Consider the following 27569-nt stretch of genomic DNA (forward strand, 5'->3'; position numbering starts at 1 on the left):
CACTCATGATCTTACTTTTTCAGCCATTTATTCACCAAACACTGACCTGTTATGGGACCAGGCTCTGTGCCAGATATAGGGCTTGTGATAATGAAAAAAATATATATCATGCATGGTTCTCACCCTGTTGGAGCCCGCAGGTCAGAGGGGAAGTGAGGCATTTAATGACCATTATAACCTGCTACAGTGAGTGCTAGCATAGGAGCTGTGCATGATTCCAGCTGTTAGAGCATGGAGGAGGAATAAAGGGGTCTAGAACATCTTTGTCTACTGAACGGTCACAAAGAGTTTCTCTCATGTTTTCTCCTAGAAGTGTTATTGTTTTGGCTCTTATGTTTAATTAAGTTTGTGGTCCATTTTGAGTTAGTTATTGTATATGGCATGAGGTGAGAGTTGAAGTTCTTCCTGAAGGAGAGGGCATCAATTTGGCATCTGAATGATGAGATTCCAAATTCATGAGTCAGCAAAATAATAAGCAAGAGGAGCAATGGCCCATTGCCAGCACAATTATAGTAAACCCAACCTTATTTAATTTGTGCCAGCCATTGTCTTAAGCACTTTGCATATCTTTTTCTATTTAATATTCACGAAAGTCCTTTGAGGTAGTTACTATTAATTTCAGAGTTTTACATTTGAAGGTCAATGGTCAGGTGCTCCTGGTTATTGAGAGATGGTGTAGTATGTGGGCTCTGGAGCCAGACTGCCTCGGTTCCTCCTGGGCTTGGCCACCTGGTGAGACCTTAGGGAAGTGTACTGAGGCCTGGAACTTGGTAGCAAGTCAATAAATGTTTAAGTTGATTTCTGTTATCCATGGATGTAGCCACAACTGCAGTGACTATTTCAAGGAATCCTCATCTATGTCCAAGTGTAAAGATTAGCTGAGAGCAGCCTCCTGTGCAATCTGTGGTCCATAGGGTCCATAGCAATAGAGCACTAGTGGTATTGCCAGGTCCTGACATGAAGGTGGGATTGGAAGGGTAGGTTGCAGATTTCATTCTGGTGGACGCACACCTCAGGCTGTGCTTACTTGTGACCTTTGTGGAGATGTGCAGGGCAGACGCATGCCTGAACAAGCCTGGACTTTCCTTGTGCTTTGTCTTGTAGGTTTGTATCATATTCACCATATATCAAGGACAGCAGCATCAGTCTGTCATCCCTGCGTACCTTCCGAGTGTTCAGAGCTTTGAAAGCAATTTCAGTAATTTCAGGTAAGTCACTCTAACTTTCAACACTGGCTCTTAGCGGAAGAGAATAGTTAAAATTTCTCAATATGTCATGTAAACCACAAACTAACAAACTCTGCTTTATTCATTTATTTGATCATTCAACAAATATGTATTGAGCACCTAATATCCACTGTGCTAGCTGCTTGGGATATATCAATGAGCAAACAGACAAAGGTCCCTGCCCTCATGGAGTTTACATTCTAGATGGGGGGTTGGGAGACAGACTTAAGCAGTAACTATAATAAATAAGTAAATTATATAGCGCGCTGGAAAGTAACATATGCCATGGAAAAATAAAATGGAAAAGTAGGCGATGTGGTGGCTCTTGGAAGTCACAGGGGTTCAGGGAAGCAGGTTGAAATTTTTAGTGGGGTGGTCAGGATAGGTGTCATTGAGAAGGTGAGATGTAGTAGATTTGAAGGTGGTGAGGGAGTTTCACAAGCAGATTTATGGGAAAGAGTGTTCTGAGCATAGGAAGCAGCCAGTCTACAGACCGAGGACTATAAAACATGTGGGTGGGGCTGGAGCAGACAGAATGAGGGGCCAGGTGGTGGAGGAGGGACCACAGAGGTGAAGGGGAAGCACCTAAGTACCGGGAAGACTTGGGCTTTGCTCTGAGAGAAATGGGAGCCATGCAGGGGCTTTGAGCAGAGGAGTCATGACCTGACCCAGGCTTTAAAAGGATTATTCTGGCGATTGTGTGGGGAACAGAATGTGCGGGAGCAAAGGTAGAAGCAGGAAGACCAGATAGGAGGCATGTTGGTCACCATGGAAATGTGCTGCTCAGATCTCCTGCTGCAGGGAGTGCAGTTGGCTAATGGTCCCAGCTGCCCCCTCTCTGGATTCACCACTGCATTCATGTTCATGCCAAGATCACGCTTTCCCTGCATGTGGGGGCCGCTAGTGCAGGCCCACCCCTGAAGGGTATGGGACTCCTCTATGTGGGACTTTGGCTCAGCGGCTCCTCAGCAACCAGGGTGACTGTCTCACAGCAGCACTGCAGTCTGAGGCACTTCCTGTCTATCCTGCTTCCTTCCTGATCTCCTTTCCCAGGTGTCAGCCCTGTGTCACAGTCTGAGGCTCTCTCTGTCCCTCCACTCCCTCCCTCCAGATTATTCCTCACAAGCATTTCCCCAAGAAATCTCTTGCAATCTGGTCTCAAAGTGTCTGCTTCTCAGAGGGCCCAAACTGACACAGGGGGCCACTGCCGTAATCCAAGCAAGAGGTGGTGGTGCTCTCAGATCAGGCAGTGGAAGAAGAGTTGGTAAATGGTGGTCAGATTCTGTATAACTTTGAAGGTGGAAACAAGATGACTTCCTGACAGGTTGATTGTATACATGATATGAGCAAAAAAAGAGTAAAGGATGAGTCAAGGTTTTTTGTCTGAGTGACTGGAAAGATGGAATCATCACTGAATGAGAAAAGGAAGGCTGTGAGAGAAGCAGGCCTTGGGGGTCAGATAAGGAATCAGCTTTGCATGTGTTCTGTTTGAGATGGCTGTGAGACATCCAAGTCAAAGTACCAAGTAGGCAATTAGATATATGAGGCTGGAGTTCCAGGGCTTCAGATATCATTTTGGAGATTATGAGCCTGTAGATGATATTTAGAGCCATGGAATCTGATGAGATTACCAAGAAAATGAGCAGAGATGGAAAGTAGAAGAGGACAAAGGACTGAGTCCCAGGCACTGAGACCTTAAAGGGGAGGGGAGAGAGGAGAAAACAGCAAAGGAGGTGAGCAAGAGCCACCAGTAAAGGAGGAAAGAGAGCAAAAGTGGTCTCTTGGAAGCCAGGCAAGGAAGGAGCTCTGTGGATCAGGATGAAGCCAAGGACGGGGTTGTAAATATGAATTCCAGTTTATCAGAAATGAGGTTATTATGGCACAGTCTTCTCCTTCCCCTTTCCTCCTTTCCTTTACAAAATAAAACTTTATTAAAAAATATTCTCCCTCTGGACTCCTTCCTTCCCCCCTTCTTCTTCCCTTCTTCTTCTAGTCTCTTCTATCAAAACTTCAGGCAATTTGGATCTTTTTCATACAGAGGCAGTGGGGTTATTTTTGGAAACTCCAGAAGAACAACTGCATAGTGATAAAGCAACTGGCAGTCAGAGGACACTTTATGTAGAACATGTCACTCTTTCTCTTCCTCTTTTGCAAGGTGGACCTTCGTTTCCCAGGTAGATTTAGGGGCTTTCTGCCTGAGCTGAGTCCCTCGTATTTCGCGTGGGTAAAATATACATTCAGGGAGATACTTAGCAGCTTTCATGTTCCCTTCCTCATCTCTAAGCAGGTGAACGTACTCTCCATTTTGACTCATGAAACACATGAGATCCCTGGATGCTTTTTGGAAGGAAGAGTATGAGATACAATCTTTTATGGGACTATGTAAAAATAATTCAGGAATCATAGCTATCTTTCATCCAAATCATCTTGCTTTGGAGAAGACTCGAGCCTCTTGTTACAGATGAAAAATCAGGCGTAGATGAGGTTACAGTATTTTTGTGTTTGGTGCCCCTGACCATGCAGGGGAAGCGTGATCTTGGCATGAACATAAGAGCACTGGTGAATCCAGTGGATGTCCCAGCTTGGCCTGAAGTCTCCTCCTCATGTGGCATCACCCTTGGTGGAAGGTCATCTGCTGTGGGCTTGGCCTCCCGTCAGATGCTGCTTTGTGTTCTCAAGTCTACCATTCATGGTTTATGCTGATCAACTGAAACTTTGTCACTTAGTGTCATCCCACACATTACCAATGCCATCTGCTGGTTTATCTCTCCAGTTGTGTTGAGAGCAGAGCCTGTGACTCAGTGTTGTGCTGGGACTGACTTGTTCCGACTCCCCAGCAGACTGTGCACATCTTTTCCCAGCTCTGCATCCAGGGACGTCATGTTGGTAGCTTGAAAGCAGCTGGGGGAGAGGGGTGTGTGGAGGGAGAAGAGGGATTTACACTCCGGAATTCAGCAAACAAGGACATCTGTAAATGCTGCAAATGAAGACTTTCTTTGTCTCCTCCCCTCCCTACAAGAGCTGATTTTAAACATTTACCAACAGACTACAAGACTATGTCCTTTTTATTTTGTAACTTTGGCAGCCTGACAGTGTACCATGGACATAGTAGGTGCTTGGTAAATATATTTCTTGAATGAATTTTTAAAAATCCTTATTATAAGTAGTAATCTGAGTTTCTTTTCCTAAGACATCCTTATTATTTGGGTCCAGACAAAGCTCCTTCTTCCAGCTCCCTGACCCCCCAATTTAGCTATATCTCATGGCACCTCGTGTACCTTATAGTAGGTAGTAGCTACCAAATGTTAAATACAGCTCTGTTCCTTCTCTCAGGAGGCCTCACTTTGGCCTTAATGCTGCCTGTGACCCCCAGCCGTGGAGGTGCCTGCACAACTGTCATCAAGTTATGTCTTGTGTCTCTGTGGCATGCTTCTGCTCAAAGTCTTCTCACTTGCCCTTCAGAGCAACCCTGTGGCATCTGTAGAGCAGGATAAAGAGGCCGAGTCCTAGACTAGTGGACCACTCTGATGACCCATAGCTTCTAAGGCACAGAGTTATGGCCTCAGAATCCCAGGTCAGGCCAGTTTCTGATACCAGCATGCAATCAGACAACTTTCGAGGCCTTGTTGCTCCCTCTCTGTTCCTTGCTTGTGTCTGGTGTGTGTGTGTGAGTGGGGGGCTTCTCCCCACATCTGTCCTCTTCCCCAGGTCTGAAGGTCATTGTTGGGGCCTTGCTGCGCTCTGTGAAGAGGCTTGTCGACGTGATGATCCTGACTCTCTTTTGCCTCAGCATCTTCGCCCTGGTAGGTCAGCAGCTCTTCATGGGAAATCTGAACCAGAAATGTGTGAGGAAAGACTGTGACTCTGACTATAAAGGTAAACACCCCACCTTTCACTCCTTGGTTTGTGCATGGTTAACTTTTATTTATCCCCACTCATATGTCTACTGATCTGCATTACAGAGTGTCTTAGGATCAAGAGATGACTAGTCCCTCTAGGGTTCTCAAGTGGGCAGATGCATTTCTTAGAGAACTGCCTCATTCTTTGGGTTTCCATGAAGAAGGAAAATCCTGAAGCCACATCTATAGGCGTGGTGTCATCCTCCATCTCTGCCCACTTCCTTGTCATGTTTTGCAGAAGTCTTCAGAGTGCCTGGCTTTGGCCAAAGGGGACCAGCAACTTCCCACAATGCTTGCCCCCACCCAAGTATTTTCTTCAATGATATTGCTCCTCTTATGTTGCACCCTCTCCACTCTGAGGTCAACCCTATATCAATTTCATGTGTCCTGAATTTTATGTGGCCACACTTTCTCCATGACTGTCTTGGTTTATGAGCTTCTCATGGGCTGACCCTGTTTCCAGCTTCTCCTAGGGGTGGTCTCTGGTTCAGTTCTATGTACTGAGAGGCAAAGTGGTGGTGGTGTTACTGCTTCCTCCTCTTATTTCTCCTTCCTTCTCCTTTTCCCTCTTTTTCTCTTGCATCTTCCTGAGGGCTTAGGTTCTAGTTCCTCTCTGGATCATTTCATCGAGATCACTTTGATCACTTTGATCATTTTGGAGGATTCTGAACCATCTGTTTCGAACATAATCTGGCATATTTGCTATTCTTTTTCCTTTCAATGTTGTTTTTTCAAATCTGAATTTATAATTATTTCCTTCTCAGACTATTGCTTTGAAAAGAAAGAGTCCACTGAACTCAGAATATGTGGTACATGGATGGAGAGCAGGTAAGACGTTTATACTCTTCATTCTATCTTTTTGAAGTGACATGGCAGACAGTCTTTATCTAATGACTTGTAGAAGCAGTGGTGGTAGTTCTCAAACACTACTATTTCATGTGTCTAAGAAAGTTTATTTTATTTTATTTGGGTTTTTTAACATATTTATTTGGTTGTGCTGGGTCTTAGTTGCAGCAGGCGGGCTCCTTAGTTGTGGCTCTCCAGCTCGTTAGTTGCAGCACGTGGACTCCTTAGTTGTGGCATGCAAAATCTTAGTTGCGGCATGCATGTGGGATTGGTTCCCCAACCAGAGAATGAACCCGAGGCCCCTGCACTGGGAGCGCAGAGTCTTATCCACTGCGCCACCAGGGAAGTCCCTCTAAGCAGGTTTAGATGTGCATTACTAAATTAAAAATTATTTCCAAGTGTTTAGAGCAGTTCTCTCTCCCAAATTATATTGAATTTGTATCTGATGAGAAACCTACTGAAAACATAGGGATATTTTGACACTATGGAGCGGATATTCAAGGCTATCAAAGGTAAGAAAGGATGTTGTGACTGAAAGCCCCATCTAGACCTATTTCCTGTTCAATGACATGGCCCTGATGGAAGACATCTCAGCACACGTCTTCTGTTTGTTGATCTGTGGCCCCCACTGCCTCTAATTGCACACACTGTTGTATGTGTGTTCATACACATTCACTTCAACAGCTAGTAGCCCTCTGACCCTTTGGGGATACTGTTTCTTCTTCCAGGATATTAGTACTCTCTGTGGTGAGCGATTCATTCAGTGAAGGTTTATTGAGTGTATTTCAAATTAAGATAATATGCTAGGCACTTTGATGAAATAGACTACATTCATCTCTCAATAACAAAGAGGTATCAAGGTCAACAGGCCAACAGTGTGCCAAGCTCTGTGTTAGGCCCTAGGAATCCAAGTACAAACAAAGGAGTGCTGCCCTTTTGAAATTGACATCTTTCAGGCAACAGAGATATACAGTAAATTCTTGAAAGTGTGATGAATGTTATAAGAGAGATCTGTAGATACTGAGAGAGATAACAGAGACGTAACTCTGCCTGTAAAATTAAGGAAGTCTTCTTGTGGTGGTCACAGGTACTGATTAGGTCAAACTCACAGACTTATTAGGTTTTAATACAAGGTTTATTGAGCTCTCTAGAATGATCCTCGGCAGGACATACTGCACCTACAGTGTTTTCATTCAATGAGGAGCTCAACAGCTGTCACAACAGTGCTTCTTTGATCCATCATCCATGCAGGGCAGGTATGGTTACTATAAGCAAAATCCAAGGTGGGGTGGGCCATCTAAACATACAGATGCAGAAGCCTTGGTTTCCAACTGTGTGCCAGTCACAACTCTCTCAGTCTAGGTATAGTCTCAAAGCTCAGGAGTTTTACAGTAAGCGAACTCCTAGTACATGACCTTTGACACTGATCATAACGTGGTAGTTTCCAAGGAGATGGCAGATCTGAGGTCACCTTCCCAGACAGGCCTCTGTTCAGGGTCCAGGCCTGGTTTTCAGCCTTTACTCACTGCCTCCTCTGAGGACTGACTGAGTGGTGACTACAACATGGATATGAAGTATGAGTGGGAAGTTCTGGTGGATGAGAAGATAGAGCAAACGATTCCTGACGGTACAAATATCAAGGATGAAAGCCTCAGGACATGAGGACATGCGGGGATAGTAAGAAGCCCAGCAGCTTGTTAGGCAGAGGGGCAGGAGACAGGAGCCAACCATGCAGGACCTGGCAGCCCATCACTGCTGAGGATTTTGACCTCAATCACAAAGGAAACAAGATCTGATCAGATTAGATACTTTTAAAACTCACTTATGTCTGCTACATGGAGAATGGATGGATAGAGTAGACGAAACAGTCACTTAGGAGGCTATGTTAATACAGATGAGAGTCATGAAGCTCTTCAGCGGAGATGAAGAGAAATGGATGGATGAATCCCAAAGACATTTAGGAGACAGAACAAGACTTGTGGAGGGGTGTTGGCATGTATATGTGTGTGCAAATGCATGTGTAGGATAGTGGTGAGAAGTGCAAGGGGGAGAATAGAAAAAATCAATATAGAATTAAAAGATAAAGCAATGAAAGAGACAGAAAATATGAGAATAAATATCAATCTAGAAGTTTCAGCTTTTGACTAAGTAGGAATTCCAGAAATAGAGCACAGAAAAAGCAAAAAGGAGGAAATTAGCAAAGATAATACAGAGAATTTCCCTGGGATTAAATATGCAAATACCTCAGTGGCCCATAAAGTAGCCAACACGGGGCCTCCCTGGTGGCGCAAGTGGTTGAGAGTCCGCCTGCCGATGCAGGGGATACGGGTTCGTGCCCCGGTCTGGGAGGATCCCATATGCCGCGGAGCGGCTGGGCCCGTGAGCCATGGCCGCTGAGCCTGCGCGTCCGGAGCCTGCGCGTCCGGAGCCTGTGCTCCGCAACGGGGGAGGCCACAACAGTGAGAGGCCCGCATACCGCAAAAAAAAAAAAAAAAAAAAAAAAAAAAAGTAGCCAACACAATGAATGAAAAAGGACCATGTCAGGTGCATTTCCATGGCATTTCAGAACTTTGGGGAAAAAGATCTGAAAACCAAAGAGAAAAAGGTTACCCACAAAGGAACAGTATCAGAATCCTCAACAACAACATAGGGATAATAGCTGAGCAGTGATTTTATGTTTCTGAAGAAAAACTATTTTCAACCCCAAATTCTATTTCTGGTCAAACTGTAACTCCATTGTGAAGGCAGAGTAAAGATATACCCATATGTGCAAAGATCACCCAGTCTTCCTAAAAAGCTACTTGAGGTTTGGTCCAGAAAAATGAGGGAGTAAAACTTAGAAAGAGCAACACAAAAGAGCCAAGAAAAAATGTATCTGACCCAGGAGACCCAATGACACAGGCCATGATATTTTCCATGGAGAGTGATATAAGTAGTGGTGAAGTAGGGTGGGATGTTGGAAAACCCTTATCTACCACAGCAGAAAGCTAGTCAACAAAGACTAAAACTGATAAATCAAATATCAGTATAAGCATTTAAAAAAATTATAGTATAGTTGAATTTCAATATCATATTAGTTTCAGGTATACAATATGGTGATTCAGTATTTTCATAAATTATACTCTGAAGTTATTGTAAAATATTGGCTATATTCCTGTGCTGTGTAATACATCCTTGTAGCCTATTTATTTTATACATAGTAGTTTGTATCTCTTAATCCCCACCTCTAGTTTGCCCCTCCCCCCTTCCCTACTGGAAACCACTAGTTTATTCTCTATATATTTAATTCTGTTTCTGTTTTGTTATATTCATTTGTTTCATTTTTTAGATTCCATGCATAAGTGATAACATTCAGTATATGTCTTTCTCTGTTTGACTTATTTCACTAAGCATAACACCCTCCAGGTCCATCCACATTGTTGCAAATGGCAAAATTTCACTCTTTTTTATGGCTGAGTAATATTCCATTGTATGTATATACACCGCATCTTTTCTATTTTTTATGTAGGAGTATAGTTGATTCACAATGTTGTGTTAGTTTCAGGTGTAAAGCAAAGTGATTTAGTTATACATATTCATACATCTAATCTTTTTCAGATTCTTTTCCCATATAGGTTATTAAAGAGTATTGAGTATAGTTCCCTGTGCTCTACAGTAGGTCCTTGTTGAATACCTATTTTATGTACGGTAGTGTGTATATGTTAATCCCAACCTCCTAACTTATCCCTCCCCCCCACCTTTTCCCCTTTGGTAGCCGTAAGTTTGTTTTCTAAGTCTGTGAGTCTGTTTCTGTTTTGTAAATAAGTTCATTTGTATCATTTTTTTAGATTCCACATAAGTGATGTCATACGATATTTGTCTTTGTCTGTCTGACTTATTTCACTTAGTATGATAATGTCTATGTCCATCTATGATGCTGCAAATGACATCATTTCATTCTTTTTTATACCACATCTTTTTTACCCATTCATCTGTTGGTGGACACTTAGGTTACATCCATATCTTGGCTATTGTTAATAATGCTTCTATGAACATTAGGGTGCATGTATCTTTTTGAATTAGTGTTTTCATTTTCTTCAGCTATATACCCAGCAGTGGAATTGCTGGATCATATGGTAATTCTTTTTTTTTTTTTTTTTTTTTGCGGTACGCGGGCCTCTCACTGCTGTGGCCTCTCCTGTTGCGGAGCACAGGCTCTGGACGTGCAGGCTCAGTGGCCATGGCTCACAGGCCCAGCCTCTCCGCGGCACGTGGGATCCTCCCAGACCGGGGCACGAACCCACATCCCCTGCATTGGCAGGCGGACTCTCAACCACTGCGCCACCAGGGAAGCCCTGGTAATTCTATTTTTAATTTTTTGAGGAACCCCATATTGTTTCCCACAGTGGCTGCACTAATTTACATTCCCACCAGCAGTGTACGAGTCTTCCTTTTTCTCCACATTCCTGCCAACATTTGTTATTTGTAGACTTTTTGATCGTAGCCATTCTGACAGGTTTGAGGTAGTATCTCTGTGGTTTTGATTTGCATTTCTCTAACAGTTAGCAGTGTTCTGCATCTTTCCATGTGCCTGTTAGCCATCTGTATGTCTTCTTTGAAAAATGTCTATTCAGGTCTTCTGCCATTTTTTAATCAGGTTGTTTGTTTTTTTTGATAGAGTTGTGTGACCTGTTTATATATTTTGGATATTAACCCCTTATCGGTCATATCATTTGCAAATATTTTCACTCATCTAGTAGGTTGTCTTTTCATTTTGTCAGTGATTTCCTTTGCTGTGCAAAACTTTTTAAGATTAATTAGGTCTATTTGTTTATTTTTGCTTTTGCTTCCTATGCCTTAGAAGAAAGATCAAAAAAATATCGCTATGGGCCTCCCTGGTGGCGCAAGTGGTTGGGAGTCCGCCTGCCGATGCAGGGGATGCGGGTTCGTGCCCCGGTCTGGGAGGATCCCATGTGCCGCGGAGCGGCTGGGCCCGTGAGCCATGGCCGCTGAGCCTGTGCGTCTGGAGCCTGCGCGTCCGGAGCCTGTGCTCCGCAACGGGGGAGGCCGCAACAGTGAGAGGCCCACATACCGCAAAAAAAAAAAAAAATATCGCTATGGTTTATGTCAAAGAGTGTTCTGCCTATGTTTTCTTCTAGGAGTTTTATGGTTTCCGGTCTTACATTTAGGTCTTTAATCTGTTTTGAGTTTATTTTTGTATATGGTTTGAGAAAATGTTTTAATTTCATTCTTTTCCATGTAGCTGTCCAGTTTTCCCACCACATTTATTGAAGAGACTGTCCTTTTCCCATTGTATATTCTTGCCTCCTTTATTGTAGATTAATTGACCATAAGTACACGAGTTTATTTCTGAGCTCTATATTCTATTCCATTGATCTGTGTCTATTTTTGTGCCAATACCATGCTGTTTTGGTTACTGTAGCTTTGTAGTGTAGTCTGAAGTCAGGAAACATGATATTCCCAGCTTTGTTCTTTTTTCTCAAGATTGCTTTTGCTCTTCAGGGTCTTTTGTGGTTCCATATAAATTTTAGGGTTATTTGTTCTAGTTCTATGAAAAATGTCATGGTTATTTTGATAGGGATTGCATTAAATCTGCAGATTGCTTTGCGGTAGGATGGACATTTTAACAACATTAATTCTTCCAATCCATGAACACGGTATATCTTTCCATTTCTTTGTATCATTTTCAGTTTCTTTCATCAGTGTTTTATAGTTTTCAGAGTATAGGTCTTTTACCTTCTTGGTTAAGTTTATTCCTAGGTATTTTATTCTTTTTAATGTTATTTTAAATGGGATTGTTTTCTTGTTTTCTCTTTCTGATAGTTTATTATTAGTATATAAAAAGCAACAGATTTCTGAATATTAATCTTGTATCCTGAAATTTTACTGAATGCATTTATTAGCTCAAATAGTTTTTTTGATGGAGACTTTAGTTTTCTATCTATAGTATCATGTCATTTACAAATAGTGATAGTTTTACTTCTTCCCTTCCAATTTGGATGCCTTTTTTTTTTTTTCTTGGCTGATTGCTGTGGCTAGGACTTTCAATGCTATGTTAAATAGAATTGGTGAGAGTGGGCATCCACCTTATTCCTGAGATTAAGCAAGCGTGTGCATATGTTCTTCATGAGCAGAGTCTCAGTTTGTTACAGCCCTCTTGTAAGTCCCACTGGTTTTCTAACCAGCTAAGGGAACTTGTCTTCCTGGTGTTGGACCCCAGGGCTGGGGTGCCCAATATGTGATTCGAACCCCTCACTCCCCAGGGAGGATCTCTGAGCCCATGATATCCCTCTCTTCTGTGCCCCTGACTAGGGAGTCCCAACCTGATTGCTTCTCTTTCCTTCCTTTCTGACTCTGTGTGGATCTTTCTTTACAATCTTGTGTCCAGTTTACCGCCAGTATCCAGTTTGTTTTCATTGAAAATTGCTCCACATGTAGATGTATTTTTTTAATATAAATTTATTTATTTGTTTATTTCTGGCTGCATTGGGTCTTCGTTGCTGTGCGCGGGCTTTCTCTAGTTGTAGTGCATGGGCTTCTCATTTCAGTGGCTTCTCTTGTCGCGGAGCATGGGCTCTAGGCATGTGGGCTTCAGTAGTTGTGGCACTCAGGCTCAGTAGTTGTGGCTTGCGGGCTCTAGAGCGCAGGCTCAGTAGTTGTGGCACGTGGGCTTAGTTGCTCTGTGGCATGTGGGATCTTCCTGGACCAGGGTTCGAACCCGTGTCCCCTGCATTGGCAGGCCGATTCTTAACCACTGTGCTACCAGGGAAGTCCCATGTAGATGTATTTTTGGTGTATTCATTGGTAGAGGTGAGCTCAGCAGCCTCCTACTCCGCCACCTTGATCTTCTCCCAGTAAAAGCACTATATTTAGAGATAATAGACCTAAAAGAGCTAAAAGTTTTTGAATTTGGGGTGTATAAATGACAGATGAAGAATGATGGAATGGTTTTCATTACAAGCCTTTTAGTGCCATGTGACTTTTTTTAAACCACATGTATGTGTTACTTTGATAAAAATACTATGTTTATTACAAATTAAGAAAGTACATACTCATAGTATATTCAATAGATGCACTCAGTGATGTGTTTTTGGTGATGTGGACAAAGACCTATATGCAAGATATCTACTGTTTTTAAAGTAAAACCTAAATGTTTGTAAGAACAGAGGACTGATAACAATTGATACCTAAATATTTAGCATTAGCAAAGCACTTATATAAATCCCAGAACTGTAGGGCATGAAAAGAAATGAGATATTTCCTTGTATGCTGGTGGAAAAGACCCCCAATCAATACCATTCCATGAAAAAAGCGAAGTGCAAGAGAGTGTTCAAAGAATGCTCCCATTCATATATTATAGAAAATGTATATTGATAATATGTGCATTTATATTCATAGAGGACTTCTGGAAATTTACTAAAGTAACTGTTAAACTGTGCCTCTAGGAAGTGGGACTGAGTGGGGAGAGAGGGAGACATCATATTCATTGTATGTCCTTTTTTTACTGTAAAGTGTTCACTATGTCACTGCACTTAATTTTTCAATGAAAAACTGCCGATATGAACTTCCTAATCAATCCATTTGAAAAGAGTCTATGAGTGCCCATGTTTAGATATAGAAAGGGAGGCTTGGAAGATGGAGGATGGCCAACTCTATAAATATTCTCTTCACCTAGGACTTTTGAGTGTGAGCCCATGGTTCTTGGAAGAATCAGTGCCCTGGGCAGGGTGTCGAGGGGAGGTGGGCTGCAGGGTATGTAATTCTTTCTCTGTTCCTTTGTTTTCAATATCTAGGGCTTGTTCTGAACAATTTGAATGCAAACATACCAATAAAAATCCTGACTATAATTACACGAATTTTGACAACTTTGGCTGGTCTTTTCTTGCCGTGTTCCGGCTTATGACCCAAGATTCCTGGGAGAAGCTTTATCAACAGGTTATCTATTTATTCATTCTCTCTCTTTATTTCCCTCTCTCTCTCTCCCCCTTTCTTCCCTGCCCCTCTGTCTCCCTGCCTCCTCTCTCCCTTTCCATCACTTATCTATCTCTTCATCATTTATTTATAACCTACCATCTCTCCTTCACCTTTGTCATCTATTTCTTATCCTTAACAGTTGTACTGTTAAATTGTGTTTTAGAAATTCCATTAGAAACATCAAAAAAAAGACTATAAATGTGATATTTGGAAGAAGAGTACAAAAAAACTCCTCTTCCTAGAAATATCACCCCTCTCCAGATTCTCCACTGACTGAAGTTCCACCACTAGTGCTTCAGCTTTCATGCAGCATTGCTCTCTCTCTTGCCTTTTTAATTTAAAAAATGCAAATACCCTTGAGAAAGTCACAGTAAAGTCACTATGACTTCTGTGTGAATGTACAGATGGCATTTCCTTGCTGAGAGATAGGGCATCAGGAGCTCTAGGTGATGGGGGAGGCAGTAGATGATGCTGCAGGTAGCTGAGCTAACCAGGGCTGGGGAGAGACCAATTGCTACAGTGTATAATCTCCACTCGAGGTCAAGTCACCCCTCTGCAGAGGAAGGATTCAGATGCCAGCATGTGCTGTGTCCCTTGCAGACTTTGCGCACCTCAGGGCTCTACTCAGTCTTCTTCTTTGTGGTGGTCATCTTCCTGGGCTCTTTCTACTTGATTAACTTAACCCTGGCTGTTGTCACCATGGCTTACGAGGAACAGAACAAGAATGTAGCTGCTGAGACAGAAGCCAAGGAGAAGATGTTCCAGGAAGCCCAGCAGCTGTTAAAGGAGGAGAAGGAGGTAGGGGCACGTGGTGTCAGACAGTGGGGTCTGCTTGGGAGGACCCCAGAGGCTGTGGGGTCTGACACTCAAGGTTTCTGTATAAGGCCTAGTCTCAGTGCTTTCCCAACTGGTGCTTTTCTGAGAATTTTTAAGCCCCTTGCAGCTGGCTCTGCTACAGTCTCCCACTAAGATGTCCAGGCACAGGGCTCTTGAGGAAGGGAACCCTTGGTTTTGATGATCTTTGACCTTCTGAAAGCTGAGCCTTCAAAGATAGATCCCAAATGGCTGGCTAGAGGATAAAATGTATGTGTATGTAAATTAAGGCTCTGCTGCAGGCTTTCCTGTGGGAAGCTGGAGATGTTTGTGTCCAGGGACTTTGCTTGCGAGAGTCTGGGAAATCAATCATGGTGGCTGTAGAGATGACAGTCATGATCCTTTCTTATAATTCTTGTTATATTTACAGGCCATTCTTATTGTTTCCCTGGCATCTTTACATTTTTTCAGCTCTAAGATTCTAAGATTTGATTCTAAGATTTCAGAGCAGGGCCATATTTTATGCTTTTTCTCATCCTCCACAGAGATTTGTCAGGAGGAAGCCCATCTTAAGTGCTTGATATCTGCAACGTTAAGTGCAAACATTTACTGAATGCTTATCACATACAGGGCACTGTGCTAAGAGTTAGTGACACAGAGATATCTAAGAGTCAACCCTGCCTTTGAGGGCTGCAATCTCGTGGACAAACAGGACATGTTCCCCACATAAACAATGACAAAGCTAGCATCCCACATAAACAATGACAAAGCTAGCATATTACAGTTGGGCAATGAGCAATCAAAATGGTTCAGTGCTACCAGAAGAGAGGAGAGAATGCTTACTGAGGTCGAAGTCATTTACAGTGTTCTGTGGGGAGTGTGATCTGTTCATTAATTGCTTTTTTTCACTTTTTAAGGCTCTGGTTGCCATGGGTATTGACAGAAGTTCACTTAATTCCCTTGAAGCATCATCTTTTTCCCCGAAGAAGAGAAGGCTATTTGGTAATAAGAAAAGAAAATCCTTCTTTTTGAGAAAGTCTGGGAAAGACCAGGTTCCAGGATTAGATTCTGATGAAGATTCTTCAAAAAAGGCAAGTTTGGGCCAAGGGATTGATGATACTTTAGCACTGTTCAGGGGGACAGGTCAAGTTGTCAATCTAATTGAAAGGACTCATTCATTCACTCAATCATTTATCCATTCATCCATTTGCACATACTTCCCTGCATCCATGTGTCTATTCAATTATCCATTTATTTACAGATGTCTATTTAAAATGTTGACAGTGTTTATTTGGCACTGGGGTAGGCACTGGGGATACGTGGGATATATAACACAGGCAAGTAATGATGAAGGCACACTGGCAAGGAGGCAGTTACTGTTCAGTGTGATGACCAACATGATGATCACTGAGGGAGAGCAGAGCAGGAGCATCGCCTTAGGGGCAATGTTTGTTCCCCGCAAGGCAAACCCTGAGACATTAGAGTGCAAGTAGATTATTTGGGAAGTGATCTTAGGAAGCAGTAAGAGGGGAGGGGAGAAGTGATACATGGAAGAGAAGGTGGCCAATTAATGTGAACTATTAAGCCAGTTTAATCTCCCTGGAGTGAGGGCACTAGAGTATTTATACACCAGCTTTGGTCCATCATTGGTTCAAGACTTCTGGGGTCAGGAAACAATAATTTTTCTATGTGTTAGGGCAGAAGTGTTTGGGTTGCCAAAGGAAGCCTGAGGACATATGGATGGGGCCAACAATAGTGTCTGCTTCAGACAACCAACCCCAGACTTGGTGGGGGCTGGGAAAAGAGCAGTGGATCAGAAAAGAGTTCCCAGAGGAAGCAGTGTGTAAGCTGAAAGGATGAATTAACCAGGTAAAAAGAAGAATGAAGCACTACACATAGAGAGAACAGCACACGCATAGGCCTGGAAGCAAAGGAGAGCAGAACATGACCCAGTAGAAAATGTGCAAGTGTGTGTGTGCGTGCGTGTGCGTGTGTGAGATGAGGTTGGGGGGGTGGCAAGAGGCTCTAGTGGTAAGATATAGACCATCATAAAAGGCCTTGAAGCCAAGCTAAGGAGTTCATTCTTTACACTGAGAGCAAGTGGTAAGCAGTATGGAAAGGTTTTTTTTTTTTTTTTTTTTGCGGTACGCGGGCCTCTCACTGTTGTGGCCTCTCCCGTTGTGGAGCACAGGCTCTGGACGCGCAGGCTCAGCGGCCATGGCTCACGGGCCCAGCCGCTCCGCGGCATGTGGGATCTTCCCGGACCCGGGCATGAACCCGTGTCCCCTGCATCGGCAGGCGGACTCTCAACCACTGCGCCACCAGGGAAGCCCCTGGAAAGGTTTTAAGCAGAAGAGTGATATGACTAGATTTACATTGTGGAAATCCTGGATGCATTGAAGAGAGGGGATTGGAGGAGTGCGAGACTGGAGGCAACCAATTAAGAAATTGTTGCAGTGATCCAAGTAAGAGGTGACAATGGCTTAAACTATGGTTAGGGCAGTGAGGATGAAGAGAGATGAACAGGTTACAGTGATCTGCAGAGGAAAAGATTTGGCAATTGACTAGATGTAGAGGGTGGGGTTTATGGCTTGGGTAGCCGACTTGTTGGTAGGTAATCTACTGAGATGGGCAAAGAGCATGTTCTGGGGGTGAGGAAGATAGCAAGTTAAGTTTTGCATGTGCCAGTTTTGAGGTGCCTCTGGGGCATTCAAGTCAGGCTATTGAGTAGGCAGCAGGATATGCAGAAAAGAAGCTATGGGAGGATGTACTGTAGAAAAAGAAAGCTTATTCTTATCATTTAAGGTGGGGGATGTTTGAACATGTTTTAATTCTGGAGAAGAGAAGTCAGAAGAGAGGAAGATGTTGGTGATACAGGCCAGGGAATAATGGCTAGAGCCTCTTTACTGAGGTAGGGGGAGGATGAAGCAGGCAGGAGGTGGGTGTGTGGGCCTGAGCCTGGGGTGGGGAAAGGGAGTTCAAGGGCCTTTGTAGAAGTAGATGCACGGACCTCACCCACTGCTCTGAGCAGTTATCTGATGGAGTGACAGGTCAAGATCTCATGATTTAGAGGCTTCTTTGCCGTCAGATCACAGTATATTCAAGAGACTGCATATATTTTTTAATATTTTGCAAGTTTTTCCTCATTTCACAAAGCAATAGACAAAGACCCAGACACCTAACATAAAGTGTCTTTTCCCTTTAACTAGAATAGGAAATAGCTATAGAAAGACGACAGGCTCCCTTTAGAATAGCTTTTCAGAAAGGGATAGTTCCCTCTGGGGCCATGGTTGGTCAGAACTTTGGGGGAATAAGTAATTACGGATACCTGAGTTTTCTGGATAGCTGGAGGTTTATGTCTTTTAATCTCTAGATACTTTAGAGTTGTAGATAGGGTGAGAATCAATAAGCTCTTAGACATGGCCTGAGTGTTTGAAGTTTAGTATACGGATTTTGTGGTATTTATTTTGACTGTTCTTTTTAGTTACTGACTATTTCAAAATCTATTTAGGCAGCCACTTAAGGCACTTCACTATGTGGCCTCAATCCACCTTTCTAAATTTATACACCACTTCTGCCCTTCGCAAACATTGTTTCTAAATCGCACTTTTTATTGCTTTCATACCCTGAACCATTGCGCATTAGTTTTTGTAAAATATTTTTTGCTCTTTGTTGGCAATGAATAAAACACGGAGAAAGAAATGTTTCTGTAGGTACAACTCTAGACTCTAGAAATGGGCATACATAAGAAATATGAATGTTCAAACCATATTTCTCTTATCTATTAAATGTGAATTAAGAAAACTGCACCTTTGGCATGCTATGAAGTTGAAGTTAGTTGAGCATCTTCGCTGCATGTGGCATTGAAACAAAGTTTGTCAAGTTTTGAGGAGAGGTCGCCCCTTCCCTTAGACAGTCCACCATGCCTTCTCTTATAGCCACACCTACTTGAACAAACCAAACGACTGTCCCAGAATCTGTCAGTGGACCACTGTGATGAGCACAGAGACCCCTTCCAAAGGCAGAGAGCGCTGAGCGCTGTGAGCATCCTCACCATCACCATGCATGGTAAGTTCTGTTCCAAGACCAAGGGGGAGCCTAACTTCAAGGATGCCCTTCCCTTCTCCCTCTCTCCAGCCCCCCAGAAGCCCTCTGCAACCCACTGTACTTCCTGCAGAGTGACTCCCCATGCTTCTTTGGAGCATGTGAGCAAAATGGCTTGGAAGAAGCAGGCCTTCCTTTTGGGCCCACCCTGAGCTGCCACTTGGGTAGTGGTGGGACCAAGCGCACCAACAGGACTTCTCGTTCAGGCCAGGCAGTCACAGGACGTTTCGGTGACAATGATAGCCAGCCAAAGAAGAGAAGACACAGAAGTTTCCAGGAGGTTACAGTTGTCATTGAAGTTAGAATAGGAATCTGGCATGAATAATAGAAGAAGACTTGCGTATGCAGGCTGGAACCATCTGATGGACCTGATTAACAGGAGGCAACAGGGACCAAACTGAGGGGTTTGTGTTCAAGGGCAGGACTCAAGTCCCAGTAAGAACGGGATCAAATGGGTTCTTAGCACTTTTGAGCCTATTGCATCATCTCATGAGGCCTTGAAATTGTGTGGAAGTCAGGGTGCACCTGCTTTCTGGCCTGAATTCAACCAACTGATAGCATGCCTTTTGTTTCAGTGCTTATAGATGTCCCTGCCTGAATATCTCCCCTTCCCCTGAGCCCTGGTAGCTTCCTGTGCTCTGGTACAGCCGTCACCATAGTCTTCCTTGAGTGAACATAACTTGGGCTTGTGTCTGTCTCTCTCATGGATTCATAGCCAGTCAGTGTTGACTTCCCCATCTGTATCTCCCGAAGTGCGGCCCTGCTCCCAGATGCTCAATATAAGTATAAAGACTTGAAGTACTTGACTATATACCACATGGGAGTTGAGTGTGGGAAACCTTCCTAGCTATGCGTCAGTACCCTTCTTGACTGATCATGTTGTAGCACAGGAGATGCTAGGGAAGAGGGAGGAAGGAATGCACCCAGGCAAAGAACAGCCAGGCTGGCTCAGACCTAACTCCTCAAGTGCTCTTTCAATTCTCCTTCTCCAGAACAAGAAAAATCACAGGAACCTTGCCTCCCATGTGGGGAAAACCTGGCATCCAAATACCTCGTGTGGGACTGTAGCCCCCGGTGGCTGTGCATTAAGAAGGCCCTGAGAACCATGATGACTGACCCCTTTACTGAGCTGGCCATCACCATCTGCATCATAATCAACACTCTCTTCTTGGCCATGGAGCATTACAAAATGGACCAGAGTTTTGAGAATATGTTGTACACAGGGAATTTGGTAACTCTAGGCTTTTTAAAATATAAAACATATTTCAAACTTTGAATTATAACTCTTTCAAAGTCTAAACATTTTGTGAATGGCCTAACCTAACATAGGTCTTTGGTCCTCTTAGGTGGAGTAGAGGGAAAAGATGACCGTTAGGATTTTATTTTTACCCATTTCAGTAATTTTCCATGGGCCCCTGTTCGCCCTCTAGTACATTGAGGTGTTTCTATAGTCATCTTAATGGATGACTAAAGAGTCATTCAGTGGTAAGACAGAAGCAAGTAGACATCTTAAACGGTCAACTATTTTGGATAATCAAGAAAACATTAACCATATCCAGAGACCCATGGTAATGAGTACCATGGTCCCCAGTGATATTGACGACATCATTTGTCACCAAACAGTGTGACTGCCATTACTAAGTTTTATCTTCCCTGGAAAGGTGAGTCAGAGCATGGAAGCTGTAGGAGGTTCTTTCCCAGGAATAGGTGTGAGAGGCTTGTGGGGTGGGGTGGGCGTGGGGTTCCAGACTTGAGCCTGCTTCAGTGTGTTTGTTATTGGATGAAGCTACTCTCAGTTAAATTGGGAACATTAAGATAGGGGAGCAGATTTTTCAAGAACTGTTCACTTTAATTCATAGCTCCTGCAGAAGGCCCAAGGGAAAATTAGTTTCCCAAATATCAGAAATAATAAGTAAGTACCTAGTGAATGTTCTACCCTAATTTGCTAATGAGTTAATTAGCTAAAATTCTTACCAGAATGTCTAGCCTTTTCTTCTTACAGTTTTATGTTATTTTTCTAATTTAAAAAGCAATATATGTTTTTTTAATTTTAAAAATAAGTAAAAATACAAAGAAGGGAAATACAAAGAAGAAACTCATTTCCTATGGTCTTACTAGCAAAGATGATCATTTTTAGCATTGCAGAGTATTTCCAGGCAGTATGTATGTATGTAGGTATTTTTAAATTTTCCTTTTTTTTTTTTACTTTGACAAGAGCCCACAGTACGTATTGAATCAGGAGTTGGTCCACAGAGCTGCTTCCATGCATCAGGTTTAGGATGGTGTAGAACTGTAGACAGGTGCCTGTCACCCTTGGTTCCACATCCCATGCAGGAAGAGTAGGGAACTGCAGTATAAGAGCAGGGTGGATCTCCTTACAGACAGTCTGCATTTAAGTTCCTTTTCCCATACCGCCTTTGGGAAGAAGTGCCCTGTGGGTGTGCATAGGTCAGATTAGATTCCGTGTTGCACAATAAAGCTAACACACACAATACCTTATAACAGGCTGGCATCTTCTGGGCTCCAGGCCAGGATGTTTAGCTCTCTCCTGTTGAGGTGTCCCAGAATGGCCTGAAGGTTTAGTTTCACTTGGAGGCAGAATGCTGTGCCCTCAGGGCAACAGTCCCTACCTCGACAGAGTTAGCAGGACCCATCTTTCAGCATCTCCTGGTAGATGGAGTTATTGGATAAATTCCAGAGAATATGCAAAGAACCCAGAGTTATCCCCCTGGGCAGGGCTTCCCAATTGCAAAGGTGTTCTGTCCATCACTTCATCTGCTGGTCCAACTGTGGGAAATAGCCAAAGCCCGCCTCTCACATTTCCCACTGACCAGGCATCCTGGGTGCTGAGGTGAAGTTGCATTTTACAGTTGGAAGCTGGCAAATTAAGTGACATTCTTCTTCACTCTCTCCAGAGGCAGAAGGAACACAGGGACATTGTTAGTGTCTGAGAACACAGGCAGCAGCTGGACCCTGGGTCCTGAAAATTGAAGAGAAACATGCAGAGCTGGTTATGTAGCCTGTGCATCTATTCCATGTGCCCCATTCCCTAGACATGCAAAAAAAGGGGCAGCCACCTCATCTCTGGTGGCCCTGTGATGGTGGTGCGGGGAGGCCTTGGAGCCCTGAGCTTGAAAGAACACATTCAGACCTCTCCCTTCTGATGGATGGACCAGGATTAATCTGGCCTGTGGAGTTCTGTGGACTAGACTTAGAAATGGACTCTCTAGGCTTCAGAATTGCTTGAATCAAACGAGTACATTGAGCTCCCAAGAAGTCATAAATAGCGATTGAATTGGATTGCAGAACCAATGGTCCCAAAGCATCTAGGGACGCTGTTGGGCTCAGATACCTAAAGCCTGAAGGAGACAGGAGGAGGAAGAGTGGGTCAAAAGGGGATGGAGATCAGTCCAGCGCAATTAACGGGAATGCGCAATACTGCCTGCTTTTAGGTGCTGGTTATGGCACTGGGCAGGGATAGGCAGCAATGTTTAAAGGGAGAAGATAGGTATAAGCTTTGATTTTTCTTTGCCACCCTTGATTTCTTTTTATTTGCCTATTCTGTGTTTATTTATGCCTATCCTTTTATTTTAACTTGTGTCATTTTATTTTAGGGATGTATTTTATAAATAGTAAGTCATTGAATTATTTATAAAGATAGATCACGTGTTACTTTTTAATAAGGAAATTTAATCATTTAAGGGTTGTTTTTGTTGTTTCCAGAACTAAAGAGGAGAGTCTTATAACACAGCGGTCTCCAACCTTTTTTTTTTTTTTTTTTTTTTAAGATGTTGGGGGTAGGAGTTTATTTATTAATTAATTAATTTTTGCTGTGTTGGGTCTTCGTTTCTGTGCGAGGGCTTTCTCTAGTTGTGGCAAGTGGGGGCCACTCTTCATCGCGGTGCACAGGCCTCTCACTATCGCGGCCTCTCTTGTTGCGGAGCACAGGCTCTAGACACGCAGGCTCAGTAGGCTCACGGGCCTAGTTGCTCCGCGGCATGTGGGATCTTCCCAGACCAGGGCTCAAACCCGTGCCCCCTGCATTAGCAGGCAGCTTCTCAACCACTGTGCCACCAGGGAAGCCCCAGCAGTCCCCAACCTTTTTGGTACCAGGGACCGGTTTCGTGGAAGACAGTTTTTCCACGGACTGTGGGAGGGGGAAGATGGTTCAGGTGGTAGTGCGAGTGATGGGGAGCGGCAGATGAAGCTTCGCTGGCTCGCCTGCTGCTCACCTCCTGCCTGGTTCCTAACAGGCCACAGACCGGTACTGGTCTGTGGCCCGGAGGTTGGGGACCCCTGTTAAGACGGACATTTTAGGGGCTTCTCTGGTGGCGCAGTGGTTGAGAGTCTGCCTGCCGATGCAGGGGACATGGGTTCGTGCCCCGGTCCGGGAAGATCCCATATGCCGCGGAGCGGCTGGGCCCGTGAGCCATGGCCGCTGAGCCTGCGCGTCCGGAGCCTGTGCTCTGCAACGGGAGAGGCCACAACAGTGAGAGGCCCGCTTACCACACACACACAAAAAATACATTTTAAAAGACTTTAACCCTTCTCATATTACTGTATTACTTTCATACTATTGTTTTTCTCATTTCTATTTAATGTGTGTGTGTGTGTGTGTGTATGATAGAGAAAGTGCTATTTGCTATGAAGGAATGCTTTGCTTTATCTTCTGCAAAGAATAGATAGATTTAGTTTTGAATTTGGCTACTGTGCTACATTTTGCAAATATCTTAAGCCTGTATTATCTAATTGTTAAAGACAGAGAATTATTTTTCCCTTGGGAAAGACATAGTTTAGTGCTTTTTAAGCTCTTGCCCCTCCTTTTAATTCTTTGATATTTTGTTCTGGAATGATGCGCCCTGCATTCTAGTGAGTCTTTAGGATTATATTCTGACTCGCTAATCTTCCTTTCAACCATGACCAATCTAGGGTTTATCCTCTATATCAGGTTGCTCAAAGACATTTTTCTGCGCCTGGTAGTGTTTTTCAGTTCTCTGCTCTGGGCCCTTTTAATTTTTTTTTTTTTTTTTTTTCTGATCAAGGTGTTGAGATTGAATGGTTAGGTGAACTCCTCCTGCATTCTGGTTTATGAACGATATTTATCTTTAGTTTTCAGAGCTGTTGTGTATTCCCCCCACTTCGGAGTTATTAGTATCTTAAAGAGAATTCAGAGGAGGAATTGCTTGACACTTCCTATTACTCTGCCATCTACCAAGAAGCCAATTTTGCTTTATTTTTTAACAGAATGGAAAATAATATTTATTCTCCATCCTGATGTCTCTTAGCTTGGTGACACTGGAGTGGAGGCCATGGAGGAGGGCAGAGAGAGGGGCAAAGGTAGAGTGAGGTTCATACTACAGTGGTAAACGTTTCTTTTTTGTGGATTGCAGGGCATATTGTATCAAGCATGAGAATACATTTTATTTCTTTGTAACCTCTGTAATTCCCTTGGACCATTCTTAAAAATGTATCTCCAAGAAGAGGTAGCTTCCTTTTCTCATTTTTCTTTGTCTTGCTGTAGGTTTTCACTGGCATTTTCATGGCTGAAATGTGCCTAAAAATCATTGCGCTGGATCCCTACCACTACTTTCGTCGAGGCTGGAACATTTTTGACAGCATTGTTGCTCTTCTGAGCTTTGCAGAGGTGATAATAAATAGTATGTGTCCAGGAAAACAAAGTTGTATGTCACTTCGTTCCTTAAGAGTGGTAAGGCACTTTCTTTCCTTCTTTTTTTTTTTTTTTTTAAGGGGCTGTCAGGATGATAATCCAATTTAACCAGCTATTTATTTATTTATTTAGTTAGTTAGTTAGTCAGTTAGTTAGTTGCACCAGGTCTTAGTTGTGGCATGTGAACTCTTAGTTGCAGCATGTATGTGGGATCTAGTTCCCTGACCAGGGATCGAACCTGGGCCCCCTGCATTGGGAGCGCAGAGTCTTATCCACTGCTCCACCAGGGAAGTCCCATACTGAATAACTTATCTGACAGGACTGAAGAGTCTTGAGTGAGTTCAGTAGCTAGTTTGGATTAAACTTTACCATCTTACCTTAACCTGAGAACCAAAACTGCACTCCTCCTCCCACCCAGGTCTTTAATACCTTTGTGAGTCCCAAGGCGTTTTCTCTCAGGTGAACCCCTACTTTCCTCCCTCTCCCTCCACAAGATGATCCTCAGGCAACCAGATGCAAAATTGTGTCTTCTGGTATCAGGACTCTGCTCCCTGCTTCGTGTACAACCCCTCCAATGATCTCTTCCCCCACAGAGCTCTGAGCCAGGCATCCTCACAGCTGGGCTCACCAAGGGGGTGTAGACTACAGAGCCCAGGATGAGGGTCGGGTGCTGCCTGCAGGTGTTATCTCACAGGGTCCCTCCTCATTGCTGCCAGTACCACATTCCTTTTCTGTAGTCTTTGCCCTCCATCCACGAACCATTGGAGGCATCCCGGCAACCTTTGCCGAGCACCTGATATGTACATGAGGGAAGGTTCAAAGGTGAGGAAAGCACTGCCTTCAAGGAGTTTGCAGTCTTGGGAAGATACAAGACAGGCCCAGAAATGACCATGAGGCAAAATGGAGTGTGACAGACCCCACAAGAAGTATGGACAGAAATCACAGAGAAATCACATGTGGGAGGGTAATAGGGAAACCACAAAAGGTGACCTCTTGTCCCCTTTCAGAGATTTACTTTTTTTTTTGGCATGGATAGGATTTCTAAGCCTGTAGAATAAGACATTTGATTCAGTTACTTAAGCATACATGTTATACTTGGCATATGTTAGAAAATCACACTGCTTAAAGTCAGGCGTTATTAGGCTGCTCCCTAAAGTTTTATTGGTGCTTGGGTGAGCAAAATTACATTCGCTTTACTATTGTTTAGACTTATTACAGCCATGCTATGAGGCAAGGAGCTCTGTGGCATTGCCTGTGGATAAGAACAGAACCACAGTTTCTCCCTGAGATGCCCTCAGCTCCCCTCTAAGTAGACAGTGGTGGTCCTTCTCTTGTGATAAGTCATACTGACCTGCAGTATCTCCCCACCCCCCAAATAGTTGATACTTAACAGGATTGTACTTTGGAGTGAAACCACTGGTTTACATTGAAAGTTAATATAAGAAATAATCTATAAACTAGTTGCTGTGTTTTTTCTAAGGTTATTGTCTCCTATAAGGTCTGTAAGTTTCCATGGAGAAAATTTCTCGTGGAAAGAGTGTGTCTTGACTGGCTGATTGCCTTTTCTCTCCTGGGTACAAAACATCATGTTACTCTTGTCATCCTTATGAAGTTTAGATTCAAACTTGTGACCTCAAATATATAATACAGGAGTTAGCAAACTTTATCTGTAAAAGGCCAGATGGTAAATATTTTCAGCCTTATAGGCCATATGGTCTCTGTCGAAACCACTCAGCTTTGCTATCGTAGCACAAAAGTAGCTGTAGACAGTAGAGAACACATGTGCGTGGCTGTGTTCCAATAAAACTTTATTTATGGACATAGAAATTTGAACTTCATGCAATTTTCATGTGTAATGAAATATTTTAAGAAATTATTTCCAACCATTTAAAGATGTAAAAAACATTCTTACCTCTCAGGCCATATAAAAGCAGGCAATGGGATGGATTTGGCCCTGGGGCCAAAGTTTTTGACCCTTGGTATATTATATAGGGTTCTAATACATTCATTATATTTAATAAACATGTATGCTCAATTCCACCATCATGATCCCAAAGTCTTTATCATTTAAAATATTAGACCAAAATATTCCATTTTTTAAACAAAAAGTAGATACAGGTGAATATTAGATTGGGACATGGAGTTGATGACCATGTTTAGGATGGATCTGGCTTTGAAAAGATTTTTGAAAGTTATAAATGCTGTGGTTTGGGAACATGTCATTTAAATTATAGCTGAGCAGATGGAATTTGTTCTTAACTGGCTTTTCTTCCATCTTTGTTTATTGTCTGTTTTTACAGCTGAGGGTCTTCAAGTTAGCCAAGTCCTGGCCAACTTTAAACACACTGCTTAAGATAATTGGCCATTCCGTTGGAGCCCTTGGAAACCTGACTGTGGTCTTGGCCATTGTGGTCTTTATTTTCTCAGTAGTTGGCATGCAGCTTTTTGGCTCTAAATTCAATTGCATAAAGAGTAATTCAAAGTCCCATGATCCTGCAGTCCCATGTTTACGACGCTGGCACATGGGGGATTTCTACCACTCCTTTCTGGTGGTATTCCGCATCCTCTGTGGGGAATGGATCGAAAACATGTGGGAATGTATGCAAGAAGCTAACCAAGCACTGTGCATTATTGTGTTTCTGTTGATCATGGTGATAGGAAAACTCGTGGTGAGTGTCTTAGTTTTGTTGTTGTTGTCATTGTATTAAATACATGGACTAAACAAATGCATTGGCTTCTTTTGTAACACTTCACTAGTGAAAATTGTTACTCTAAGTATAGTATTATAAATGTAATGTTATATATAATATTTTAAAATCTGCATTTGAATTTTGTTTGAAGACAGTACAGTAAGCATGAAAGAAAACCTTGTCACGTAGTGCTCATAAAGATGTCCCAATGTCTATCCTACTCCAGGTGGTTATTCAAATCGCCATTGATTGGCTGAGGTAGGGGTTTTTTACTTAATTTGTTCAATAGATGTAAAGAAATGTCCACTGAGGAAGGTTTCTTGTTGTTTAAAAGAAGAAGGAGGAGAAG

General features: G+C 43.1%; 1 protein-coding gene across 1 annotated transcript in view; it reads left to right on the top strand.

Moving 5' to 3' along the window:
• The window catches only part of SCN11A (sodium voltage-gated channel alpha subunit 11), a 77718-nt gene that overhangs the window by 15477 nt on the left and 34672 nt on the right, over nt 1-27569 (top strand). The window contains exons 6-15 of the mRNA XM_060110779.1: nt 1105-1208; nt 4935-5102; nt 5890-5953; nt 13765-13906; nt 14546-14743; nt 15676-15849; nt 18697-18826; nt 19855-20093; nt 24384-24569; nt 26831-27199. Of these exons, the coding sequence (XP_059966762.1) occupies nt 1105-1208; nt 4935-5102; nt 5890-5953; nt 13765-13906; nt 14546-14743; nt 15676-15849; nt 18697-18826; nt 19855-20093; nt 24384-24569; nt 26831-27199 (1774 nt within the window). The remainder of the gene's footprint in view (nt 1-1104; nt 1209-4934; nt 5103-5889; nt 5954-13764; nt 13907-14545; nt 14744-15675; nt 15850-18696; nt 18827-19854; nt 20094-24383; nt 24570-26830; nt 27200-27569) is intronic.

This window comes from Mesoplodon densirostris, chromosome 10 (genome assembly GCF_025265405.1).
Source record: "Mesoplodon densirostris isolate mMesDen1 chromosome 10, mMesDen1 primary haplotype, whole genome shotgun sequence".
In the NCBI taxonomy this organism is placed as follows: domain Eukaryota; kingdom Metazoa; phylum Chordata; class Mammalia; order Artiodactyla; family Ziphiidae; genus Mesoplodon; species Mesoplodon densirostris.